Source organism: Sapajus apella, unplaced genomic scaffold, assembly GCF_009761245.1.
Source record: "Sapajus apella isolate SASKATOON/1434 unplaced genomic scaffold, GSC_monkey_1.0 scaffold47, whole genome shotgun sequence".
Classification (NCBI taxonomy): Eukaryota; Metazoa; Chordata; class Mammalia; order Primates; family Cebidae; genus Sapajus; species Sapajus apella.
Window position 1 is genome coordinate 109,753 of NW_022436987.1, and position 23,168 is coordinate 132,920.

The 23,168-nt window shown below is 41.6% G+C and overlaps 2 protein-coding genes across 3 annotated transcripts; one reads left to right on the forward strand and one right to left on the reverse strand.

The window, feature by feature from the left end:
• The first annotated feature begins 1,415 nt into the window (after window positions 1-1,415).
• LOC116525011 (olfactory receptor 51E1) lies at window positions 1,416-15,257 on the forward strand. 2 transcript variants are annotated; one of them, XM_032240517.1, is made up of 2 exons: window positions 1,416-2,170; window positions 10,390-15,257. In XM_032240517.1, exon 2 carries the CDS (start codon window positions 10,429-10,431, stop codon window positions 11,383-11,385), a length of 957 nt encoding a protein of 318 aa, XP_032096408.1. In that variant the 5' UTR covers window positions 1,416-2,170; window positions 10,390-10,428; the 3' UTR covers window positions 11,386-15,257. The 2 variants fall into 2 exon arrangements, with proteins under 2 accessions (XP_032096408.1, XP_032096407.1); XM_032240516.1 differs by having other exon boundaries at window positions 1,416-1,692.
• A 2,892-nt stretch (window positions 15,258-18,149) lies between these two features.
• On the reverse strand, window positions 18,150-19,112 carry LOC116525012 (olfactory receptor 51I2-like). Its single transcript, XM_032240518.1, has one exon. It carries the CDS (start codon window positions 19,110-19,112, stop codon window positions 18,150-18,152), a length of 963 nt encoding a protein of 320 aa, XP_032096409.1.
• Window positions 19,113-23,168: the final 4,056 nt, after the last annotated feature.

A 23,168-nucleotide genomic window follows, 5' to 3' on the forward strand; every position in this document is an offset into this window, starting at 1 on the left:
GGCTCGGTCTGTGGGAAAGAAAGGAAACATGGTATTTCCTTACTTCACCTTTTCACAGGCTGGACCACACCTTCATCCTGAACACGAGGATTTCAAGGGCTTTTGTCACCTCTTCCTACCTTTCTTGCCTCTGCTACCTGAGGCACTGGCCACCATAAACCCTGCCCTTCTGCCTCAATAGCAGGTCACGCTATCCTCACCTCTCCCTTCCCTTTTTTGCTGGTCTGTCAAAGGCCGAATGCCCATCAATGATAGACTGGACAAAGAAAATGTGACACATATACACCATGGAATACTATGCAGCCATAAAAAATGATGAGTTCTTGTCCCTTTAGAGACATGGATGAATCTAGAAACCATCATTCTCAGCAAACAAGAACAGAAAACCAAACACCGCATGTTTTCACTCATAGGGAGGTGATAAACAATGAGAACACTTGGGCACATGGAAGGGAACAACACTCACTGGGCTAGGTTGGTGGGGGGCGGTGGGGAGGGACAGCAGGGCCTGGGGAGGATGGGGAGGGATAACACTGGGAGAAATGCCTGATGTAGGCGACGGGGGGGGGTTGGGGGTATGGAGACAGCAAACCACTATGGCATATATGCACCTATGCAATAATCCTGCAGGATGCAGGATGTGCACATGTATCCCAGAACCCAAAGCACACACACACACACAAATCCAAAAAAAAAAAAAAAGGCTTCGGTTGTAGGAAGTTTCTCCTGATACCTCTGGGAAGGCAAGGGTGGAGGGGAAGCCAGTCAGCCTCCCCTCTATTGACACATGGAAACTCCCCTAAGGCAGGAAGCTGAAAAAACTAGCATTGACCTCATTGTTCATCTTGTATCTGGTCTCACTGTCCTTCCACATGTCTCGCCGTTACGCCATATTGGATGGAAGTAGAAGTCCCTTTGACATTTTTTAAAGTCTTTGCCGAGTCTAAGTTAATGAGGTTAACGGAGGCAGCAGAGATGGCTCTGGGGTTCTGATAGCAAGTGTCAGGCTTCAGGCTCTGCAGGCACCAGAAGCTCTTGTCACCAGTAATTTTGATGTGGTCTGAGTTAGAATGGTCTGATTCGCCATTATGTAATTTTGCATAGTTTGAGTTAGCATGCCTTGTGTCCTGTATTTAAAACTTACAGTTGTGAAACTGATCAGTAAAAAATAAGGAGACACCAACTAGAAATCATGTCGTTTTATTTATAGATGTACTTTTTACTTATTTCAAAATATGAGGTATTTAGTTTTACATTTAAATTTTTCTCTATCTCTCTAAAATGTTCTCTCACTATTTTTACCCTTAAGAGAGAAATCATATGTCATTGGTCTTACATGCTGGTGTTGAGGGTGGAGAGGGTTAAAGAAACCACATCCTCTGTCCTCAACCAGTAACCAAGGCCAGAGAGTGGATGGTTGGCAGAGGCACTGTCCCTAGGGACCTTGGTTATGAGTTAGCCAGACACAGGCACCAGAGCCTGGGAGACAAAAAAAAAAAAAAAAAGATGTTACCTAGGGCTTTGGGAAAAAGAGGATGGACCCAGTGGATTTCAAGCTCAACAAGGACCTAAATAGGGTCCACCAAAGGACAGAAGGCTGGACAGAAAGAACACTTCAGGATGGAAGTGGGCTGACACTTTACTGTGGAGTTTCTCTGCAAACTTCCTTTGCTGTTCTCCTGGCTGAGTTTGGTAAGCCTAAGAAAAGACTTGGAGAAAGACAGGAGCCTCCATGAAGATGCTGGTTACACTAATGAGTTTTTTCTAGCTTTTTTCTACTTACTTTTCCTATCTAGCTTCATACTGGGAGCTGGCATGAGGATCCCAGTGGCCCACCTGGGGAGGACTCTAGAGGCCCCTTTCCCCCTTGCCCCTCCTCCCCATACCCCCAGGCATATCCTCCCAGGGCATGGAAGCTGAGAAGCAGACCAAAACCACAGTGGGCTGGTGAGGTGTACCTGCTGATGAACCCTTTGGACAGCATTCTGCCCCACCCTGCAGGAAGAAGCAGAAGGAGGGAGGGGGTAAGGCAGAGAATAAATAACGCTGACCAGGGAGGTCCAAGGGAGTAGGCGGAGATAGAGAGGCTGTATTTCAGTGCAGCCTGCCAGACCTCTTCAGGAGGAGGACTGGGCAAAGGGGGATCACACATTCCTTCCATACAGTTGAGGTGAGTGCAGGAGGCCAGGGGCATTTCCAGGTGCATGGGTTACTTGCAGCTAGGGGTCTCCTGTTAGACCTGCTGAGAGCATGAGAAGCCAGGCTGAGAAGAACCAAAAGTCGGAGATGTGCAGGTAGCCCTTGACTCAAAGGACAGGCAGCCTTAGCGACCTCTATGTTCGCACGATGAAGAGAAGCATGTGGGTGTTGGATGTAGTTTTTCAAGCAGTTTTTCAGTGACTAGTTTGCTGGCATGTCTGTCTAGAGGCTGGCAGGGGCTAATATAAATGGGGACAGAGGACAGGCTGGGTTGGGGTTAAACTGGGACTGCATTGGGGTTGGGTTGGGGTTTGGTGTGTGAACAGGGTGAGTATGGTTGACGCTCAGTCTATGACTGGGGATAAGGCTACAGCTGGGGTGGAGGTGGGGACCCTGAGTGAGGTCGGGCTCATTCTATGCTGTACATCAGGAGTCAGGCTGTGGCCAAGATTGGGACTTAGTAATCTTCCTGGGGCTCCGATCTCAGCTTGGTCTGTGTCTAGGATCAGGATTCAGTCTTCGGCCCATTTAAAAAGTAGATTAGTGTCCACACTGCAGCACCCCTTGCCCTGTACTCTTTACCCCAGCTACACTAAGCCACGTTCAGCTTTCCAAACAAAGCCTGTTCCCTTTCTCTCTGAGTCTTTGCATTAGCCAGGATGTACTTTTAAAAACAAACTAGTTCAGGTCCCTTGCTGAAATTCCCCCAAGTCACTCATAATTAAACCAAAGCTCCTTGCCATACCCTGCAAGACCCTGTTACCTGATGAGGTCCTTGCCCTCCTCTCTCCTCATCTTCTCAAACTCTCTTGTACTCTTGATGCTCTGACCACCTTGACCTTCTTTTTGTTCCATGAATCCCCCAATCTCATTCTTGCTGGAAGAGCCTTTTCTCTTGTTGTCTTCCACGGTTAGAATGCACTTTCCCTGGATCTTAGAATGGCTGGTGTTTTCTCATCACATAGCTCACATGTCACGTACTCAGAGAGGCTTTTTCTGACCCCTGTCTCCAGTATGAGTGTCCCGCACCCATCTTCCTCTGTCCTATCACTCTGTCTTGTCTTTTGTGCCCTTATCTTTATCTGAAATGTTATTTGTTTACTTTTTATTATTGGCCTCATGGTATGTGAGCTCCATAATAGCCATCATTTTGTCTGATTTATCTACTGTTTCATTTCCAGTTTTTGACAATATGTTTTTGTTGTCTAACTGAATGTGGCTATGCCCCGACACCATTACCCTCCTGCAACAGGACCCGCAGTCATGGCTCAGATGTCACCTCCTCAGGGAAACTTTTGGAGCCAAAAAAGCTTGCTGAGCTATTGTTGTTTTGCTCTGAGGCCCTTTTGCTTACCCTTGTCCCAGAACTTATTATAATGTGCTGTGATGGCTGCATATTTGTCTCAGTTTCTCCCCACCCTTGGAAGGCTGGAACTATATCTCTGGTGCTCAGCAGAGTCTGGTACAGAAGTCAGTCAGTGATGTTGAAAAAATGAGTGCACTGATCAAAATCCCACTTTGTGTATTTCCCCTGCCTTACATTTGCTTGCAGCCAGACTGGCTCCAAAGGGAACTGGTAACTAGGCACAGCTTTGTAGATCTTTAGAACATTTACCTGGTCCTACTCAGGAAGCGGAGGTGGAGAGACCTGAGCCCTAGGAACTCTGCCTAGGATGGTTTTATGTGGTCAGGCAGTCTTAAGTGAGTAGGGTGGGGCGAGGGCCTCACTTTGCTTTTTGGGAGTTAGAAATTGCAGTCTCTCACTGTTCCATTTTCATCTTGGCCATTTTAAGAAAAGTGGCCAACACCTTGCAAGGGTTCATCTGCTTTATTAAATACAAGCAAGGTGTAGGGCACAGCAGATGCAGATAATGTGAGTGGAAGTGATTCTGGGGCTACTATTCTCATGAAGTGTTAGGGAAAGGACTCTAAGAATCAAATGATGAGCTCCTCCAGTCCTTGCCGGTCACAGTGTTGCCCCTGAGATCTGCCTTCCCTCTCTGTGCCTGGGACTAAGGGCCAGAGGCTCCCAGGTATGTCTGGGCTTCTCTCCAAGGACATTCTTTTCTAAATATTCCCAGAGGCTGACAACAGTGCCAAAGGCCCCCCTCCATTTCTCCGGGCATGAAACATTCTGTGTGTTTAGCCCAGATAATCACAGTGACAATGAATCTCCTACTTGTTCTCCTTCCACATTGAACCTAAGTGGGGAGAGCTGGTCATGTGTCCTGAGTCCAAGAGGGGCCCCTGGACTCATGGGTCCTCAGTGCGGGATTCCTGGGAGATTAATATTGAAATATCACTTACAAACCAAAGTCCCTTCTTAAGGAGACATGGAGAGGGGTAGGGCAGTAGCTTGGCATTTTATAAAGCAATGGATTTAGCGCTAAGGGATCTAACTAAAATCCTCAACATTCTTATCTGTCAAATGGGATTAATGACATCTGCTTGACAGGTTGATGAGGGCCTCTAATTAGATAATTAGGAAATTCTTGGTAGACAACAAGCCTTTTACTCTCCATTGTGGGGCCTACCCATGTCACAGCCAGGGGAGTTAGGGCTGAAAGAAGAGGTGAGTGCCCCAAGTTCCAGTGAAGGGGAGTCTTCTTTGCTTCTCTCTTGGTTTCCCTTCTAAGAATATACCAGGGCAGCTGTCCTACTTACCAAGCCCTTCTTATACCTTGCCCTTTGAGTGGATTTTATTAGTTTCCAGAAGGTGCAGCAAAATTCAAGGCAGCCTAGCATAAGGGAAAGTGTATAGGCTTGGTGTGAGACTATCTAGGTTGTTTCTGCATTGCCAGTCACCTGTTAAACCCTGAGAATGTCATTTAATGTCTTGGAGCCTCAGTTTTCTCACCCATAATAGAGAGAGGATCCATAGTACTCACCCATAATATAAAGAGGATCCATGGCACAGCAAGAAGGGACGTTGATGACTTTGGGTCCTTTGCCTGAAGTTCTAAGTTAAATATGCTTTCTCTGCCTTAAACCTTCTCTTCCCAGCAGGTTGAATTAAACACCCTCACCCCCTGCAGAGCTGTTCCCAGCTTAGAGATAGTATTTATATGGATGGCACCATATAGTTTGTCACTTTGTAGGTGCACAATAATCTATGTTTATATTATAAAAACAACAAAATTAGGGTCACACGTGACCTCATTGTTTTCTTGGGTCAGAAGAGATAGGGCTAATAGGCCCTGGTCTACCTCTCTGACTGCTTTTCCATGGATCTATGAGAAGGAGTTCTAGGGAAGAATGTGAAGATGGGCTGGGAGCGGGGATGGGCTAGCATTAGGAGCAGAGTTCTGAAGACCAGAGGAAGGAAGAGGACTGAAGGCCTCCAGGTGGATTTCCAGTCTTTACAGCTGGGAGCTTCTGTTCCCCTATCCCTGAGAAAGGGCTAAGATATCCTTCATAGTTCCCCAAGAAACATTCCTGAACTTGCTAAGATAGTTCTAGTTGTTCAGAGAAAATCTCAGCACAGGGCTATTCCTTGGGGATTAGAGCAGTGTGTGGGCTTTCTAAAAAAAAAAAAATACTTTGTTTATTTTTTCTTGATTGTGCCTTATTTTAAAAATAATTTAGTTCCAACTTCCTCCAGAGCTCCAAACCATCTCACTGAGTTCTAATTGCTAACAGTTGCTCAAGCTAGAAGGCCATCTGGGAGTCACCTGTCCCTCTGTCTGTCTTGTGGAGGGATTGTAGAACATTGGGACGCATCAGGGCTGGCCAGTCTAAAGGGCGGCACTTGGGCTCTCTGGCTGGCGCCCTCTCCATCCCTTCATTTCTCTCCTGCTGTAGTCTTCTGGGGTCCAGGCTGATATTTTAGCCCCAGTGACAGCTGCCCATTTCATACTCCCAGGCACCTCCCTCCCAGGCCAGCTGAATCTTCCCTTTTTGGTTTCTGGTGTCTTTATATCAGTTCCCATTCTTGCTATTGTAGGAGATTGACTGCTAGTAAATATGTGTGTGTACGACTGTGTACATAGAGGCTGAGTGGTGATTAAGGTGACAAATTTGGGAAATTGAAAAGTATATGAAATTCCATACATTTTCAGAGACCTTGTTGCCCATTTTTGCCAAAAACAATGCACTCTGTGTACTCTGATTTAGTTTTTCCAATTCCTTTTGACGTGCCTTATCTCATATAATTTCACAGCAGCACTATGCAGTTATTGTTATTCTCTGCATTTATTTAGTGCCAAGACTTGTGTTCCAAGCCCCAGGATTCTGCTCACCACATTACTCTACCTTCAGAGGCAATAGTGTTGCATATGCCCAGCCAGATTTCTTTCCCAGTGTTTCTCCTGAGACAGCACATTTTTCTTTTTTTTATCCTGAGTATCAACCTGCTCTATTCAGGTTGGTATCTGGCCCTCTGGAGTGCCAGAACCTTCTTGCCAATGTCTCTAGGTAAGAGATCTTGGGTCTATTCTCTTAGGCACAGATTGTGCTGCATGTCCCCTTTGCATTTATATGGACCAACACTTTGCAGCTGCTTTGTTTTTTTTTTTTTTTTTTTTAATTATTATATGTATTTCTCTTGCCCTCTGATCCGTGGGTAAGAAAGGTCTTTTATATTTTACCCGAAGATTATTTTTCTAAAATTTAAATTACTCTGCAATGACCTTCCAAATATTATTTCATCCTTCTCAAAAGTCTCTTTAGTTCAGTTAACAGGCAGTCCTATATATGCCCTTGACTGTGTTAGCCTCACTAGTTGTATACTGAGTCTCTCCTGTTAATAAAACTCATTTTCATCTTCAACAAACATTAACTAAACATTAATTAATAAATATAATAGGGTTTCTGGTATTCAGGAGCTCATAATTCAGGGGAAAATATAGCGATTATTATAGTTATTATTATCAAGAGAATAAATACTTTAAAAAAGGCCTGAATACTATTCTTTTTGAGCACAGGGCAGTAAACCTTTAATTGTGCCTGTGTAGAAGAAGCTTAGGAAAAGTAGTAGAGGAGAGAGACAGTAAGCCAGGACGTGAAAAATGAGTGTGGGAAGTCAAGGACGAAGATCTGGGAGGAACAATTTTTCTTGGAAAGAGTATAAGAAGTAAAAAAAGACAGAAAGACACAGAGGCATGGGAATCAAGGCTACATTTTTGAAATAGCATGGACTCCAGTCTGGCTAGATCATAGAGGTTGTGGTGAGGAGTGGTGAGGAAGAAACCTAGGTCTGGGTGATGACAGACAGACCTTTAACCATGGCGTAAGAAGTTTAGTCTTTATTCTGGAACTAATTTGGAGTTTCAAGGGTATTTTAAAAAATAATAGGGAGTGAGCTGGTTTCATCTGGTTAGATTGTTGGGATTGTGTGGATGAGGAAGGTTACCCTAGAGGCATGGCAGTCAGGATCAGAGAACCTGGTTTGTATGATGGTTCAGGCCACCATAACAGAAAAAAACAAAACAAAACAAAACACTGGAGTAAAATGGTTAACAGTAGCAGATATGATTTTTTGCATACTTATGATGTGTGAGGTACTGTGTTAAATGCTTTACATTCATCATCTCATTTAATCTACACATTGACCCCCTATTAGTCAGGGACTCTTATAATCATTTTAATGATGAGGATGCTGAAGCTTAGAAAGGTTAAATGGTTTACAGATCACACAGCTCTAGGGGTTGTAGATTGGGTTTAGAATGCAAGATTGATTTCAAAGATCATACTCATAACAGCTATAGAATATGGCCTCTGGAAGAGTTTGTTTTTTGAACATGGAGAGTTTGACGTGCTTGAGAGACAACCAGGTGTCTCTAAATCAACCAGTTCTTTTAGTATGTCTTCAGAACTATGAACTTGGTTTATAAAAGAGAATTTGGGGTTCATTAAGTAGGTTTGGGGATCGATTGTACAACAAAAATGGATTTACTGAAGGGGTGAGATGCCCCAGGAAGAGAGCATAGAACAAGAAGAGCACTGAAGATACAGTTTTGGAGAGGAGAATGAAGATCCAGAAATGAAACCAATAATTAGTGATCAGAGAGAGCTGAGGAACAGCAGGAGGGAGAGGGAGAAGCTCTAAGAAGAAGGAAACGGCTCCCAGTGCCACATGCTGCAGAGAAGCTGTAGCAGCAAGAAGGGACGTTGATGACTTTGGCCCTCTTTGCCTGCAGCTCTAGGTTAAATATGGTTTCTCCATTTTAAACCTTCCCTTCCCAGCAGATTGAATTACAAGCTCTCACCCTCTGTTCTACTATTCATGCTCCTAGTGTTTTCCCACTAATCTCTGTCTGGTCTGAGGAAATCTCCGAATCTCTGGGTGACTGCTTGATGGTGATACAGAGATTTGTGACACACTCTGAGCCCGGGAACCTCGTCTGATGCTGGCCATGAACTCTAACTTATACTCAGATACTTTCTGGTAACCCATGCAGAAACTCCTACCCCAGCTCTCAAACTTTCAAGGGCCAAATCTATTTTAAAACTACAATATACATGATTTAATAAATACAGGTTGAGTATCCCTAATCTGAACATCCAAAATCTGCAAGACTCCAAAATCTGCAATTTTTGAGTGCCAGGATGATGTTCAACGAGAATGCTCATTGGAGCATTTCAAATTTTGGATTTTTACATTAGGAATGCTAATCTGGGTATGTATAATGCAAATATTGCAAAATACAAAAAAATCCCAAATCTGAAACACTTCTGGTTTCAAGCATTTCAGAGGAGGGCTACTCTGTAGTAGGAGCACATGAATATTTGTAGATGGAGGAAAGGAAGGGAGAGAGGGAGTCAGTTCACTCTTTACAGAGACATGCAATCTGAGGTGACCCAAGTCTGACATTTCCCACCTCAGCAATATCTTCTTATGTAAATCATTTTGTGTAGTAAGATTCAGTTCATTTGTAGACTGAACTCTGCTATAGGTTGATTATGCCTCTGGTACTTCTAATGCCATCACCCCTCAGGGTTAGTATTCTAGTTATATAAATCCCACTCTCTCAGGTTGGGTGGGTCTCCTAGAAGCAGAACCTGAGGTGGGGGTTCTTGTCCAAATGACATATTGAGGGAGTACTGTTATGAGAAGAATGAGGGAATCCTGATAGGGCAGGGGAAGAAAGCTAAGCAGGGCTGTGGTCTCAGCTGGAGACTAGCTTCAGCCTTGTTCCTTGGAAAGCTCTGAAGTACAAATTGCTTTGAAGTATTTGTTGCACCTGTAGGCAATGTTACACCTGGAGTCCTTTGGTACCCTTATGTCAGGGAGCCACTGGCCTCTAGGTGTGCATCATGGGGGCATAGTGTACCATCCTGGATGAGGTGCCTCCCATTTGACCAAGGACAATCCTCTGTAAAGAGGAGGAGCTGTGAGCCCTTAGCACTCAATACTCAGTGCAGATGGGAGATGGTTGCATTGCCTTTGTGAATGGCATATGGCTGGGACACCAATGGCATCCACTATAGCCATCATTCCTTTTTTTGAAATAAATTGAGTAGTCTGGACAAGTGTAAAACTTTGGGGGTCATTTGGACAAGAAGGAAATGTAGAATTAGAGTTCAGGATTAATTTGGTGTCAGTTTTTTGTTGGATTAGGGTTTATCATAATAAAATAGAATTTGAATTGTGAGTTGAATATCATAAATTCAATCTATAAATTAAGATTGAAATGGTTATTAAAAGGTCAAATCTTAAGTTAATGTTAAAGTCAGGATTAAGTCTAGCATTGGGGAGATCTTTAGATTAGTTATGGAGTTAGGTTTCAATATTAATCTGTTATTACTAGTATTACACTTGGACTGGAATTATTTTAAAGGATAGTCTAATGATATGCTTAGAATTGCGGTTAGTATTGAGTACAGGAAAGAATAAAGGAAGGCTAGGATAGAGGAAATTATGAGATTTTTTTTTTTTTTTATCAGCTAAGACTCTTTCATATTCAGTCAGTACCCTTTCTTTGGAGAACTAAATGATTTGGAATATACTTAAAAATTTTGTCTTAGTCTTTCACTTGCTGCCAGAATTAACAATACAGGCGGGGTTAGTAAGTAGGACTGGATGAATTTGTGTCTGGTCCTTGAATTACGTTAGATTGCATTTAGAAAATGATTAGAATTTGCATAAGAAATGGAATTAGAGTTTGAGTTAGAGAATAGGATTTCAAGATAGAGTGAGGTGTGGTATTGAGATTCTCAAGGATCTGACAATGGCTTATCTTTGCATTCCAGCCTCTACCCGCCTGGTGCTGGTCACACTTCAGCTTCTCCATGATGGTGGGTCCCAATGGTAATGAATCCAGTGCTACATACTTCATCCTAATAGGCCTCCCTGGTTTGGAAGAGGCTCAGTTCTGGTTGGCCTTCCCATTGTGTTCCCTCTACCTTATTGCGGTGCTAGGTAACTTGATGATCATCTACGTTGTGCGGACCGAGCACAGCCTGCACGAGCCCATGTATATATTTCTCTGCATGCTTTCAGGCATTGACATCCTTATCTCTACCTCATCCATGCCCAAAATGCTGGCCATCTTCTGGTTCAATTCCACCACCATCCAATTTGATGCTTGTCTGCTACAGATGTTTGCCATCCACTCCTTATCTGGCATGGAATCCACAGTGCTGCTGGCCATGGCCTTTGACCGCTATGTGGCCATCTGCCACCCACTGCGCCATGCCACAGTGCTTACATTGCCTCGGGTCACCAAAATTGGTGTGGCTGCTGTGGTACGGGGGGCTGCACTGATGGCACCCCTTCCTGTCTTCATCAAGCAGCTGCCCTTCTGCCACTCCAATATCCTTTCCCATTCCTACTGCCTACACCAAGATGTCATGAAGCTGGCCTGTGCTGATATCCGGGTCAATGTCATTTATGGCCTTATTGTCATCATCTCTGCCATAGGTCTGGACTCACTTCTCATCTCCTTCTCATATCTGCTTATCCTTAAGACTGTGTTGGGCTTGACACGTGAAGCCCAGGCCAAGGCATTTGGTACTTGTGTCTCTCATGTGTGTGCTGTGTTCATATTCTATGTACCTTTCATTGGATTGTCTATGGTGCACCGCTTTAGCAAACGGCGTGACTCTCTCCTGCCCGTCATCATGGCCAATATCTATTTGCTGGTTCCTCCTGTGCTCAACCCAATTGTCTATGGAGTGAAGACGAAGGAGATCCGACAGCGCATCCTTCGACTTTTCCACGTGGCCACACACACTTCAGACTCTTAGGCGTCAGCGATCAAACTTCTTTTCCATTCAGAGTCCTCTGATTCAGATTTTAATATCAACATTTTGGACGACAGTATTCAAAAAAAAAATTTTCCTTGATAAAAATACAACTCAGCTCCTTCAGATATGAAACTAGTTGGGGAATCTCCATTTTTCAATATTATTTTATTCTTTTATCTCTATATACAGTTATTAATACCCTCGCTTGGTTGTGGTTGGAGGATTATTACTTTCCATTTTACCATGCAGTCCAAATCTCAACTGCTTCTACTGATGGTCCAGAGCATTCTGAGACAATAGTAGTACATCTAAAGAACATTTGCCAAAGGCTTAAACATGGCAAAAGGAAAATAAACACAAGAATATAATAAAACGAGATAATCTAACTTAAAACTGTAACTTCCTCTTCACAACTCCCAACCACACTGGATCTCAGAAAAAGACTGTCTTCAAAATGACTTCTGCAGAGAAGAAATAATTTTTCTTCTGGGCATAGCACTTAAGGAGAAGATTGGAAGTAAAGCCTTGAAAAGAATACATTTACCTACATTAATGAAAGTTGACACATTCTGCTTTGATAGTTTTCACAGCATATGGACACTGATTGGACACTAATTTTCCTATTTAATTTTCTAATCAACTTTTTAATTTAAGCAAAGATATTATTAGTACCCTTATTGTGGCAATGGAAAAATTGTTGTTCAGTGAGGATCAGTGAATTAAATGGGGTCATACAGGTATAAAAATTAAAAAAAAAGGCTTTTAATGCCCAATCTCATATTATGTGGAAGAACTGTTAGAGAGACCAATAGGACAGTGGGTTAGAGATTTCCAGAATCTTACATTTTCTAGAGGAGCTATTTAATTTCCTCTCATTCATCCAGTGTTGTATTTAGGAATTTCCTGGCAATAGAACTCATGGCTATTGATTATTGTCCTGGTCCAATTGTCACTCTACCTGTGTCTTGGAAGCAGAAGTGATTTCCAGGTCCACCATTATGGAAGGTTCTTAAACAGAAAGTCTGGCATGGGGCTTATAGCTATTTGTTTTTAAAAGTTCCATAGGTGATTCTGATAGACAGCGAGGTTAGGGAGCCACCAGTTACAATGGGAAGTATGGAATGGCAGGTTTGAGTGTGACTGGTAGCTGGAAAGTGAGGGAATCTTCAGGACTATGCTTTATTTGGGGCTTTGGGTAGTATGGAACAGGAACTTTGAGGCCAGGAAAGCAATCTGACTTAGGCATGGGAATCAGGCATTTCTGCTTCTGAGGGGCTATTACCAAGTGTTAATAGGTTTCATCTTCAACAGGATATGACAACAGTCTTAACCAAGAAACTCAATAACAAATACTAACACATGTGATCATGTATGTGGTGAGAGTCATTTTCTTTTTCAATCCTCAGATTCCCTGATATGGATTCCTATAACATGCTTTCATCCCCTTTTGTAATGTATATAATGTTTGGAAATGTCTATTTAATACTTGTATTTGCTGCTGGACTGTAAGCCCATGAGGGCACTGTTTGTTAGTGAGTGTCATCTCTGTTCATCATTGATTGCTCTTTGCTTATCACTGAATCCCCAGCAAAGGGCTTAGAACGTAATAGTGCTTATGCTCGATACTGGCTATTTTTCACCAAACCTGATTCCTTCCATCATGAACACACATCCAGGCCATTGTCCAGCCTTCTTTGATTTGGGCTTTATTAAATTCTAGCCATTACTTTCAATGTAAGTGGAAGTGACATGTACCACTTCTATACCTGGCTCATAAAGCCCTCCCATGTGCAGTCTTTCATGTTGACATTAAATGTAACTTTGAAAACTATGTTTTACACATAGAAAACCACCAGAATCCTGGATTCCTAAAAAACTGTGCAGGGCCAAACCTCTGTCATTTGCAAGTCCCCCTTGTATTTTCATCAGGCAGTTGGATAAGAGAAAAATAAAGTACTAGTGTATCAAGTCTCTGAAAATGATTTTATTGTTCTTAAAGTATTCTAGCCTTGTAAATAAAACACTAATTTAATAGTTGTTGAATAAATAGATTAAAAACTAAAGGAAATAAAAACTGAAAGCTGAAGGGCTCAGGAAAGGCTGCTCTTCCTCCTTCCAGAGTAAACATAAGAGGTATAAATTTATCAAAGGAGGAAATATTTCCTTACATTATCATAAATATCACAAAGTCCTTATTATTCATTGTGATGTCAAGCTGTGTCTCATGTAGGTTTCTATTAATTTGCTTTGGATTGCTACCATCCCAACTTCTTAGGAAACTTACATTGTTATCTCTTCTCCATCATGGATGTTCAACCTCCCTCTCTCATATGAATCATTCCTAGCATTTATCATGTTCAAACCTTCCATATTAAAAGCAACAATGACAACAACCAGTATAACTCTGTCTAAAACTCTTTTGTCTCTTCCCTTTAATAGCCAAATTTCTTAGAGAAGTTATCTATAACTTATTTTCATTTACACATCTCTCATATAACTCTTCCACTATTCCTGTTTAGTTTTGGCCTTGGACAAACTGCCAAAGAACTTTTACTATACATCATCAGAAACCTCTGTGTGCCTGAGGTTTTTAGTTTTTATCTTCTCTGATTTCTCAACAACATGTAACACAGTTGACCACTCTGTTTCTTGATACATTGTCTCCCTTTGTCCTTTGTGGCATCACAGTCATGGTTTTCTGTTTATATCTCTGTGTACTTCTCAGTTTCCTTTGCACATGCGTTCTACTCTGCCTGGTGAAAGAATATGGTGTAATTGAATCAGGCCTCTAATTCCTACACAATTAATACTTGTATTTGCTGCTGATCTATAAAATTTGAGTTGATGGCCTCTAATTCCTCTGCAATCACACACACACACACACACACACGCACATGCATGATCACACACACACACACACACACAACCATTCAGTTTGCCATTTGTATATCAGCGACTTAATTTGTATCTTTAGACTAGATTATTGGGCTAGTATAGAGCTCTAGGCTTGTAAGTCTAATGTCTGTGTAACCCAGACATTTGGATGCTTCAAGCTCAAAGTGTCCAGAAATCAAATTCGTGATATTCTTTATGCAATTATATTCATCATTCATGTTTCATATATCAGTTAATCTTGCCACTGCTAATTCTCATGTGCAAGCCTCAAACCTAGGACTGAAACGTGGCCTTTTCTTTTTCTTCTCTTAACCTTCATCTTTGATTCCAAATAAAGTTATATAATTTCGACTGCTTTTATAACTTTGATCCCATGTTTCTCTTTATTTGTACCTCTACTCCCCTAATCCATGTTACAATAAATTCATCTTGACTATTTCAATAGCCTTGTAACTGGTATATTCACATGCATTATAGCTTTAAGTCAATCTATTCTCTGCAACACAATGTAAAACCCTCTTTCCAAAGGCAAATGTGATCATGTCAAAGCCACTCTCTCTTCTGCTTAAAATACTGTTAATATTTCCAACCTTTTTGGTTGGACCCATTTCTATTTTCAGGCTTATCTTGAGCCATGGGCTCCTTGCTCATTGACTTCCAGTCCCACTGCCTTTTCTTTCTTTCCTTTATTTCACCATACTTCCTCCTTTACAGGCTCTTTGGAGACATGGTTTAGTATGCCTTCTCCTAAACATTCTTTCTCAGTTTTATATATATATATATTTTTAACATTCAGACTTCCCCTTAATTATCACTTCTTGAGAAAACTCATTCCTTACCCCTTAGGGCAGGTCAGATACCCTTATTGTATATGTTTACGGAACCATCTATTCTTAATTCACGTATGTAGTCATTTTTATAGGCAGAATTCTAAGATGACCCTACAGAAATGTCCTGCTCTGGCTTCCAGAACCTTTAAATATGATGAACTGTCACTCCTGGGATTGTGTTACATGATATATCACACAACTGGATCTTCAGATAGGGAGATTATATCCCCATGGGCCTGGTCTAATCACATGAGACCTTAAAAACAAGACATCTCTCTAGTTGGTGACAGAAGTCAGAGGTATTCAAAGCATGGCAAGGATGTGATGTGCTGCTGCTGGCTTGACGATGGAGGAGCATGTGAGAAGGAATGCGGGTAGCCTAGGGAGTGGAGGGAGGCCAACAGAGAGCAATGGAAAAGTGATTCCAGTGGCATGGCTTCAGGAAACTGGATTCTGTTAATAACCAGAATGAAAGTGGTTTCTTCCCCTAGGCTCCCAAATTAGAACCCAGTCAGCTGAAACTTTTATTTTAGCCTTATGAGAAACCCAGCCATACTTCTCTTAAGGCTAAGAAGGTCACCCCTACTTCTGACCTTCAGAATATGAACTAATAAATGGATATTGGTTTAAGCTGTTTTTTTTTTTTTTTTTTGCTGTGCAGCAATAGGAAACTAATGCAGTCATCAAATACATTCTTAGTGCTATTAAAATGAGTGTGAACCCAGCACTGAGAATGCAATGCAGAACAAAGGTGGTTTAAATTCCTCCCTCATGGAGTACACAATCCCCTGGGGGAAGAGAATCCTAAATGGATAGTGCTTCATGCCATTGCAAATTTATATTTCTTTGCAAACATATTTAATTAGTGTGTCTTCCTTCCACAAGAATCAAGTCTGGTTTTTGTAGCATTCTAATCTTGCCCATCACGTAACAGAGTGTCTGGCTCACAGGAGTCACTAAAGAAAAAAATAAAGAACTATTCATTAATACATGCAGAATAAAATGCTCCAAGTCAGATAGCTGATGTGAATGAGATAGTTGTGACAGAGTTTGAGTAAGTTTTGTTTTCCTGACTCTAAAGCTTGTGTACTTAAACACTATAACGTATCATTGTACTTACCCAATGCAGATGCTACATTTTGAGATCCTGTGAAACCGACCTCACACGTAGTAGGAGTAATAGTGGCACAGGTGAAGAGAAAGATGCACATGTCCTTACAACTTCACCTTGTAAGAAAGTGCATTCTAGCAGAAACACATAAACAAATCTTGGTATTTATCCTCTAAATCTCTTTTTATTTCTTTCTTCTTTTTTTTTTTAATTATACTTTAAGTTCTGGGGTGCATGTGCAGAACGTGCAGGTTTGTTACATAGGTATACACATGCCATGGTGGTTTGCTGTGTCCATCACACTGTCATCTACATTAGGTATTTCTCCTAATGCTATTCCTCCCCAGTCCCCCCACTCCCTGCTATCCTTTCCCTATGCCCCAACCCCCCCACAGGCCACAGTATGTGATGTTCCCCTCTCTGTGTCCATGTGTTCTCATTGTTCAACACCCACTTATGAGTGAGAACATCTGATGTTTGGTTTTCTGTTCTTGTGTCAGTTTCTTGAGAATTATGGTTTCCAACTTCATCCAGTACTTATCTCCCAGAGCTGTGAAGGACATCACTTCCACCAAAAAGGCCCAGGAGATGCACTATGGTGAGAAATTAGGGAACTTTTCTTGACTAAGAGAGAGTACTTAATTCCATCAGTCAGCTGTATTGCATCTCTCACGCCTGCAGTTCATCTACCCAATGTAGCTGAAAACTTTCTCACAAATGTTTACAATTATTTATATGTATTTTTTCCTCTGAAGGACCAGAAGCTCCCTAGAGGAAAACATCTCCAAATTACCTCTTAAAAAACCCATTGCTTTATCTCCTGTTCAAAATAATTTATCATTAAATCTTCAAAATACTTACTGAGCATCTACTGTTCCACCAACAGCACTAGGCACTGAATATATGTTGGCACCCTCAGGGCTTACCATCTAGTTGAATGACAAACTATTGTATATATGCAAGAAGCAAACACAGTCCCTTGAATAATCTGGAAAGGAGAATTAATGAGACAGGCTTTTCTGATAAATTAGGTTTATACTTGACAAATGAGAGGAGCAGTTAGAAATGAGACACGGGCATGGGGGGAACGAGAACATTCCAGGCAGCGTAAAAGTTATCTGGGAAAGCCCTGAGGCCAGATAAGAGGTTAAACTGATTAGTCTTCCTGGCTCCAGATTTGTTCATATGTACAATGCACTTCTAATCTGCAATTTACACTACTAACTCATAGTAAAAAAGTAATGATTTTTATGTACTAGATACAAACCAAACCACTCAGCATAATACGTACAGTCCTATACAATTTAGTCACCTACTCCTTCATCCCTACCACTTCCTTTTCTTGCTGTATGCCACAGGCATGCCTATGAAGACATAAGTGATGGAGACATAAAGAAGTACAGGAATGCACACCTTTTCACAAACACTTTTTCAAAATTGGAGTCTTCTTTTCATGTTGCTCTTTTGTTCTAGATTTTTCTCTTATTTAATTCTTAGTTTGCCTAGAAATACTCTAAATTTTTCAAGATGAAGTAAAAATTATTATCTCCTTTGTGGCGGCTTGCCACACCTTCCCAGACATGTTCTTCCAAAGACCAATTTCTGGTCTCTAGCAATCTTTTGAGAATAACTTTATTATGTAACTTACTGGTTTATAGTCTGGTTGTGTCTTTATTTGCCTTTCTCCTGGCACAAGATTGTGTGCTTTTGGCGACAAGGGCACACATTTCATTTATTTCTCAGCCTTTCATCCTTATCACTACTTTCTTACAAAGTAAATGCTGAATATAAATTTGTTACACGAGTGGGCTTCCCACTGTCTTAGCACAGATTAGGGATTTTCAGTGCTCGCTGGTTCTAACAGGTTTCTGTAAGGCTCTAGCAGTCTGTTTTATGTTACCCAGGCCATAAGATATGTTGTAATTTCATCAGCCTTGGCCTCTCTTCCTCAGCATCCTGAGCATGGCCTCCCTGATGGGCTTGGACTTCACACTGTAAATGATGGGGTTGAGCACAGGAGGTATCACCAGGTACGCATAGGCAACAAGAGCATGTACAATGTGGGGCAGGTGCCTCCCAAAACGGTGCATCATGGACATGGTGATACATGGAACGAAGAAGACAAAGACAGCCAGGATGTGGGAAACACAGGTGCTGAGGGCCCGGATGCGCTCCCTGGGAGAGGCCAGACCCATGACTGTCCGCAGGATGAAGGTATAGGACAGGATGATGAGCAGGGAGTCTATGCCCCCTGTAGATACAACCACATAGAGCCCATAGCATATATTGATTGTGATGTCGGCGCAGGCCCACCTCATCACATCAGGGTGGAAACAGAACGAGTGGGACAAGATGTTATTGCCAGGGCAGAAATTTAGACGCTTAATCAAAAATGGCACAGGGAAGAGGCACAAGGTAGCTCGAGCCACAATGGCCAGCCCAATCCTGATGATGACATTATTTGTAAGGACAGCTGCATAGCGCAGGGGGTTGGAGATGGCCACAAAGCGGTCAAAGGACATGGCCAGGAGCACTGAGGACTCCACCACAGAGAAGGAGTGCAGGAAGAACATCTGGGCCAGGCAGGCATTGAAACCAATCAGCCGATAGTCAAACCAGAGCACAGCCAGGGTGGTGGGCAGTGTGGACAAGGTGAGGCCCGCATCAGTAAGCGCCAGCATGGACAGGAAGCAGTACATGGGCTGGTGCAAGCTGGGGGTCCTCTTCACAGCCAGGAGGATCAGGCAGTTTCCAGTGAGGGCCACAGTGTACATTGAGGAGAAGGGGATGGCGAGCCACCCGTGAATGGCCTCCAGCCCTGGGATGCCAATCATGAGAAAAGCAGGTGGCTGGAAGAAGGAGATGTTGATGTAGGACTGTGGAGGGAGCATCCTAGGGAGGCAGCTGAGGGCTCTGGAGAGGTGTGAGCTCTTCAATCTGGGCAGATAGAAGGACGCTGATAGGACACCTGCCAGTAGGAAGACATTTATTTGTGCTGTGTGGGCTTTTTCATTAATTGTTTTTCATTTTGCTTAGCCCTTGCTCTGTATTATTAACCCTTCCAGGAATGTGCAGACATTAACTAATATGCCCTCGAACGAAATTCAAATTCTCCAGGGATAGTATAACTCTGCTTTAGTTAGCAAAACATGAATGACAATGGTAGATTTAGAATTTAGTTCTTTGTTCTCATGTTTATTTTTTAAAATTGACATAAAAATATATGTATTTATCCTGTACAATATGAAGTTTTCCAGTATATATACACTGTGGAATAGTGAAATCTAGCTAATTAACACAAGCATTACCTCATACATTTATGATTTTTTGTGATAAAGATCAGTAAAAATTCACCCTCTTACCATTTTTCTTCCCTCCCTCCCTCCCTTCCTTCCTTCCTTCTCTCTTCCTTTTCTTTTCTTCTTCTTTTTTGAGATAGGGTCTTGCTTTGTTGCTCAGGGTAGAGTGCAGTGCCAAGATCATAGCTCACTGCAGCCTCAAACTCCTGGGGTCAAGTAATCCTCCTGCCTCAGACTCCTGAGTAGGTGGGACTACAGGTCTGCGACACCATGCCTAGCTAATTATTTATTTTTTAAATTTCTGTAGAGACAGGGTATCACAGTGTTGTCCAGTCTGGTCTTGAAGTCCTGTGATTAAGCAATCCTCCCACCTCAGCCTCTGAAAGTGCTGGCATTACAGGTATGAGCCACCATACCTGGCCTTAGCATTTTCAAGCATAAAAGATAATATATTGCATTATAGAATTTAGTTGCTGCTAACTATACAGTTTATACTGCTTTCACTTTAACATACAGTGTCTTCACAAAATGAAAGTGTTTGCTAATTTTAAATGTAAAGCACACTATCAATGCTCATCATTATCATCATTACATCTTTGTTGTTTCTGTCCTTATCCCCATTCTTATTCCGCTGATACTGTATTTTTTGCAGTATTCTAAGTGCTTTCACAGTAATTATGTCATTGGAGTCTCACAATTACTTTGCCTGGTAGACAAAGAAGGAAAACATTTTTACTAACGTGAGTGTAGAGAAATGCTTAAATCCATCAAAGAAAGATTAAAACTGCAGCACTCCCCATAAAACAGCTGTTAAAACTCCAGTGTGTGTGTGTGTGTGTGTGTGTGTGTGTGTGTGTGTGTGTGTAAGATGTGAGTGCAAAATCCTGACATTCTCTAGTAATCAAGTCCCACAAATGAGAAAATTTTAGGCTAAGGATAAAAATAGGTGCTAGGAAAGTTTTGATAAATGAAGTGACAATTTGATTCTCACCAGGTCACTGAAAGCTGTCAAGGATGTGGGGTCTTTCTGTGTCTTGCCTGGAGAATATCAACCGGGTCATTGGATGCCCTTGCAATTCAGGCTACAAACTAACGAGAATCATTCCTTCACCCCATTGACTCAATATTTCCCAGAATTTAGGAATGCCAGACAAATATTTCCTTCTGCCCCTTAGCACACCCTTCCTGAAGTCCTTTGTCCTTGGATGTGTCTCCCTCTAAATCACTTAGCACTGTTGTCTTTCCTAGCTGGGGGCGCCAAAGCTGCAGGCCCAAGGAGTCCGAGGTACTGCCCTAAAGTTAGAATTTCCAAAGACACCTATTAGAGCATGAATCAAAGACATAAATGTATGCTGGTTTCAGTGTGTGTCCTACAAATGCTACTAATGTTATTATCTGATGCTGGGCAAATACAGTTACTAATGTATCAATCATTCAGTATCTCTTGTGTTCCAGTTATTAGACTCTTCACATTTTTTATTGTAAATAATACCTCTCTGCTTATAAAACAATCATGCAAGGTAGATATTATCATCTTCTTAAAAAAAGATAGCAATAACAATAATAATGATATTATTTTAAAACAAATAAAACCAGAGAGAGAGGTTGAGTTCCTCTAGGGCAGTCTAGAGTGACAGCACAAAGTCAAATTGAGGTCTACTTCCCTCAAACCTTTCAACAGTCGCAAACTGTCTGCATCATACTAGATGCTAGAGACTGGTGAAATGTGAGCTGTTTGGAGAAGATGAGCTGGAAGTTTCTATTTTCTTCTTATGTTCCGTGGTGACATGATTTAGGGTTCTGCAGATGCTGTGTTTTCCTGTTTCTCCAAAACTCTGTTTACTCAGTATAACCCTTTTCTTCACACTATTTGCCTTTTATTGTGCTAATTGCCTCCCCATTTTTGATTTTCTTTTTACTAATTAAAGGTACATTTCTTCAGAAACCTCATTCAATCCTAATGTTCTGATTTTGATGATTTCCAAATCTCTGTTCTTTTCTTTTTCAGGGAAATCAATGAATGAGCAAGTGAATCCATTATTGAATAATGATTTCTTTATTTATATAATACACTTCCTCTTTACCTCAAGCCTTAATAAAGCCTCTTCTAGTGCCCATGTTCACAACTTTTACCATATAGTTTGTGTACAGAAAAGATCAATGACTCCTTCAGATTAATTAAATTAATTGTGATTTTTTAGTCAGTACTTATTTAGATTTACATAAGGTCAATCCAGAAAATAGTCTCTTTGTCGTTGGTAACATAAATCAGAATACAGCGTAAATTCGGGACTCTCCATTTACCTTTCAGGAATCCGAGGATAAATTTTCCTCAAGTTGATGTGACATTTCCCGTTCTTCCAGCCTGCAGTGACTGATCTCTGCTCTACTGACTCACAAATACATTATCCTAGAACTCACTGTTGTCTCCTAGTTGACATGCAGGTCCTACATCACTCTGGGTATTTTTTTGATCTGTTTCTCCCGGATGTGATGGAAAGATCAAAATGCTAAGTTTGGTTCAATATTACAAGAAGCTGAGCACTCAAAAATAAAACTATACAGTAATTCTTAGGACAAGTTGCCAAAAATTTGTACTTTATACAATCAAACTAAATTCTCTCTTTTCACCAGGTCATTGTCTTTTCACCCATTTTCATGTATTGTGAATATTACAGTGATATGAGAGGCCTGACTTGAGGGAGGAATTCTGTGTATTAAAATAAAAATTTTTGCTTTTGTTGCCTTTCTTTTATGTAAATATCCATTCTAGTAACCAGCTGGGATTGCCATGTTTCTTAGTTCCCATGGACTCAGAAAATTTAATCTCTCAATTCTGGAAATTAGACCAGGTTCGTTTTTCTGCTATTATATCCAGGACATAAAAGAGTCAAACCTATTTAAAAATCATAACTCTTCCCAGAAAAAGGAGGAAACGTGTGGATGATTTTTAACTTACGTTTCTTTTAATACTCTAGGAATCATCCATGACTGTATGTGTCTGTGGGAGTTAAAAGGAGTGACTCAACATGTTTTATCTCCTCTACCTTAAAGTCAAGTGCTTTCCTTAAAGGCTCTTGTTATGTAGGAGAATATGAAGGACAATCTCATAGCGAAAGTTGAGATCTCAAGAAAACATTCAGATCATCCCCAGGATGCTACCTGAGATGGGATCTTAAGATACCCTCACAGAATTGCCCTACTTAGAGAAACCAAATGGCATGAATCAGCTTGGTCATGGAGTCTAGGTTTCTGAATAATGATCTGAATTGAGAAATCTCTGTGTTCAGGAGTGTTGCTTCCTTTCTTACTCTCCCACATCTAGGGGCGTGTTCCTACCATCTATGGAAGTCCAGGCCACCTCACTTTTTTTCCTGATTTTGACACCTGCTCATCTCTCATCCTACTGGTTCCTTCTTTTGGGGGTAGCTGACAGAGAGGGGATCTCAGACTCACTGAGCAGCCCTTTCCCTTCTAAATAGTGCAGAAGGGACTGTGTCCAGACCCCGTGTTACTCACTCTGCTTATTGTCAAAGCCTTCTTTACTTCTCCAAGTCCTGAAGGAGCCCAGGAAGTCTCTGAAGCTAACATCTCATCTTTATATCCTTGGCTAGATGTCTTGGTGAGGTGCTGTTCCCCAGAGATCCC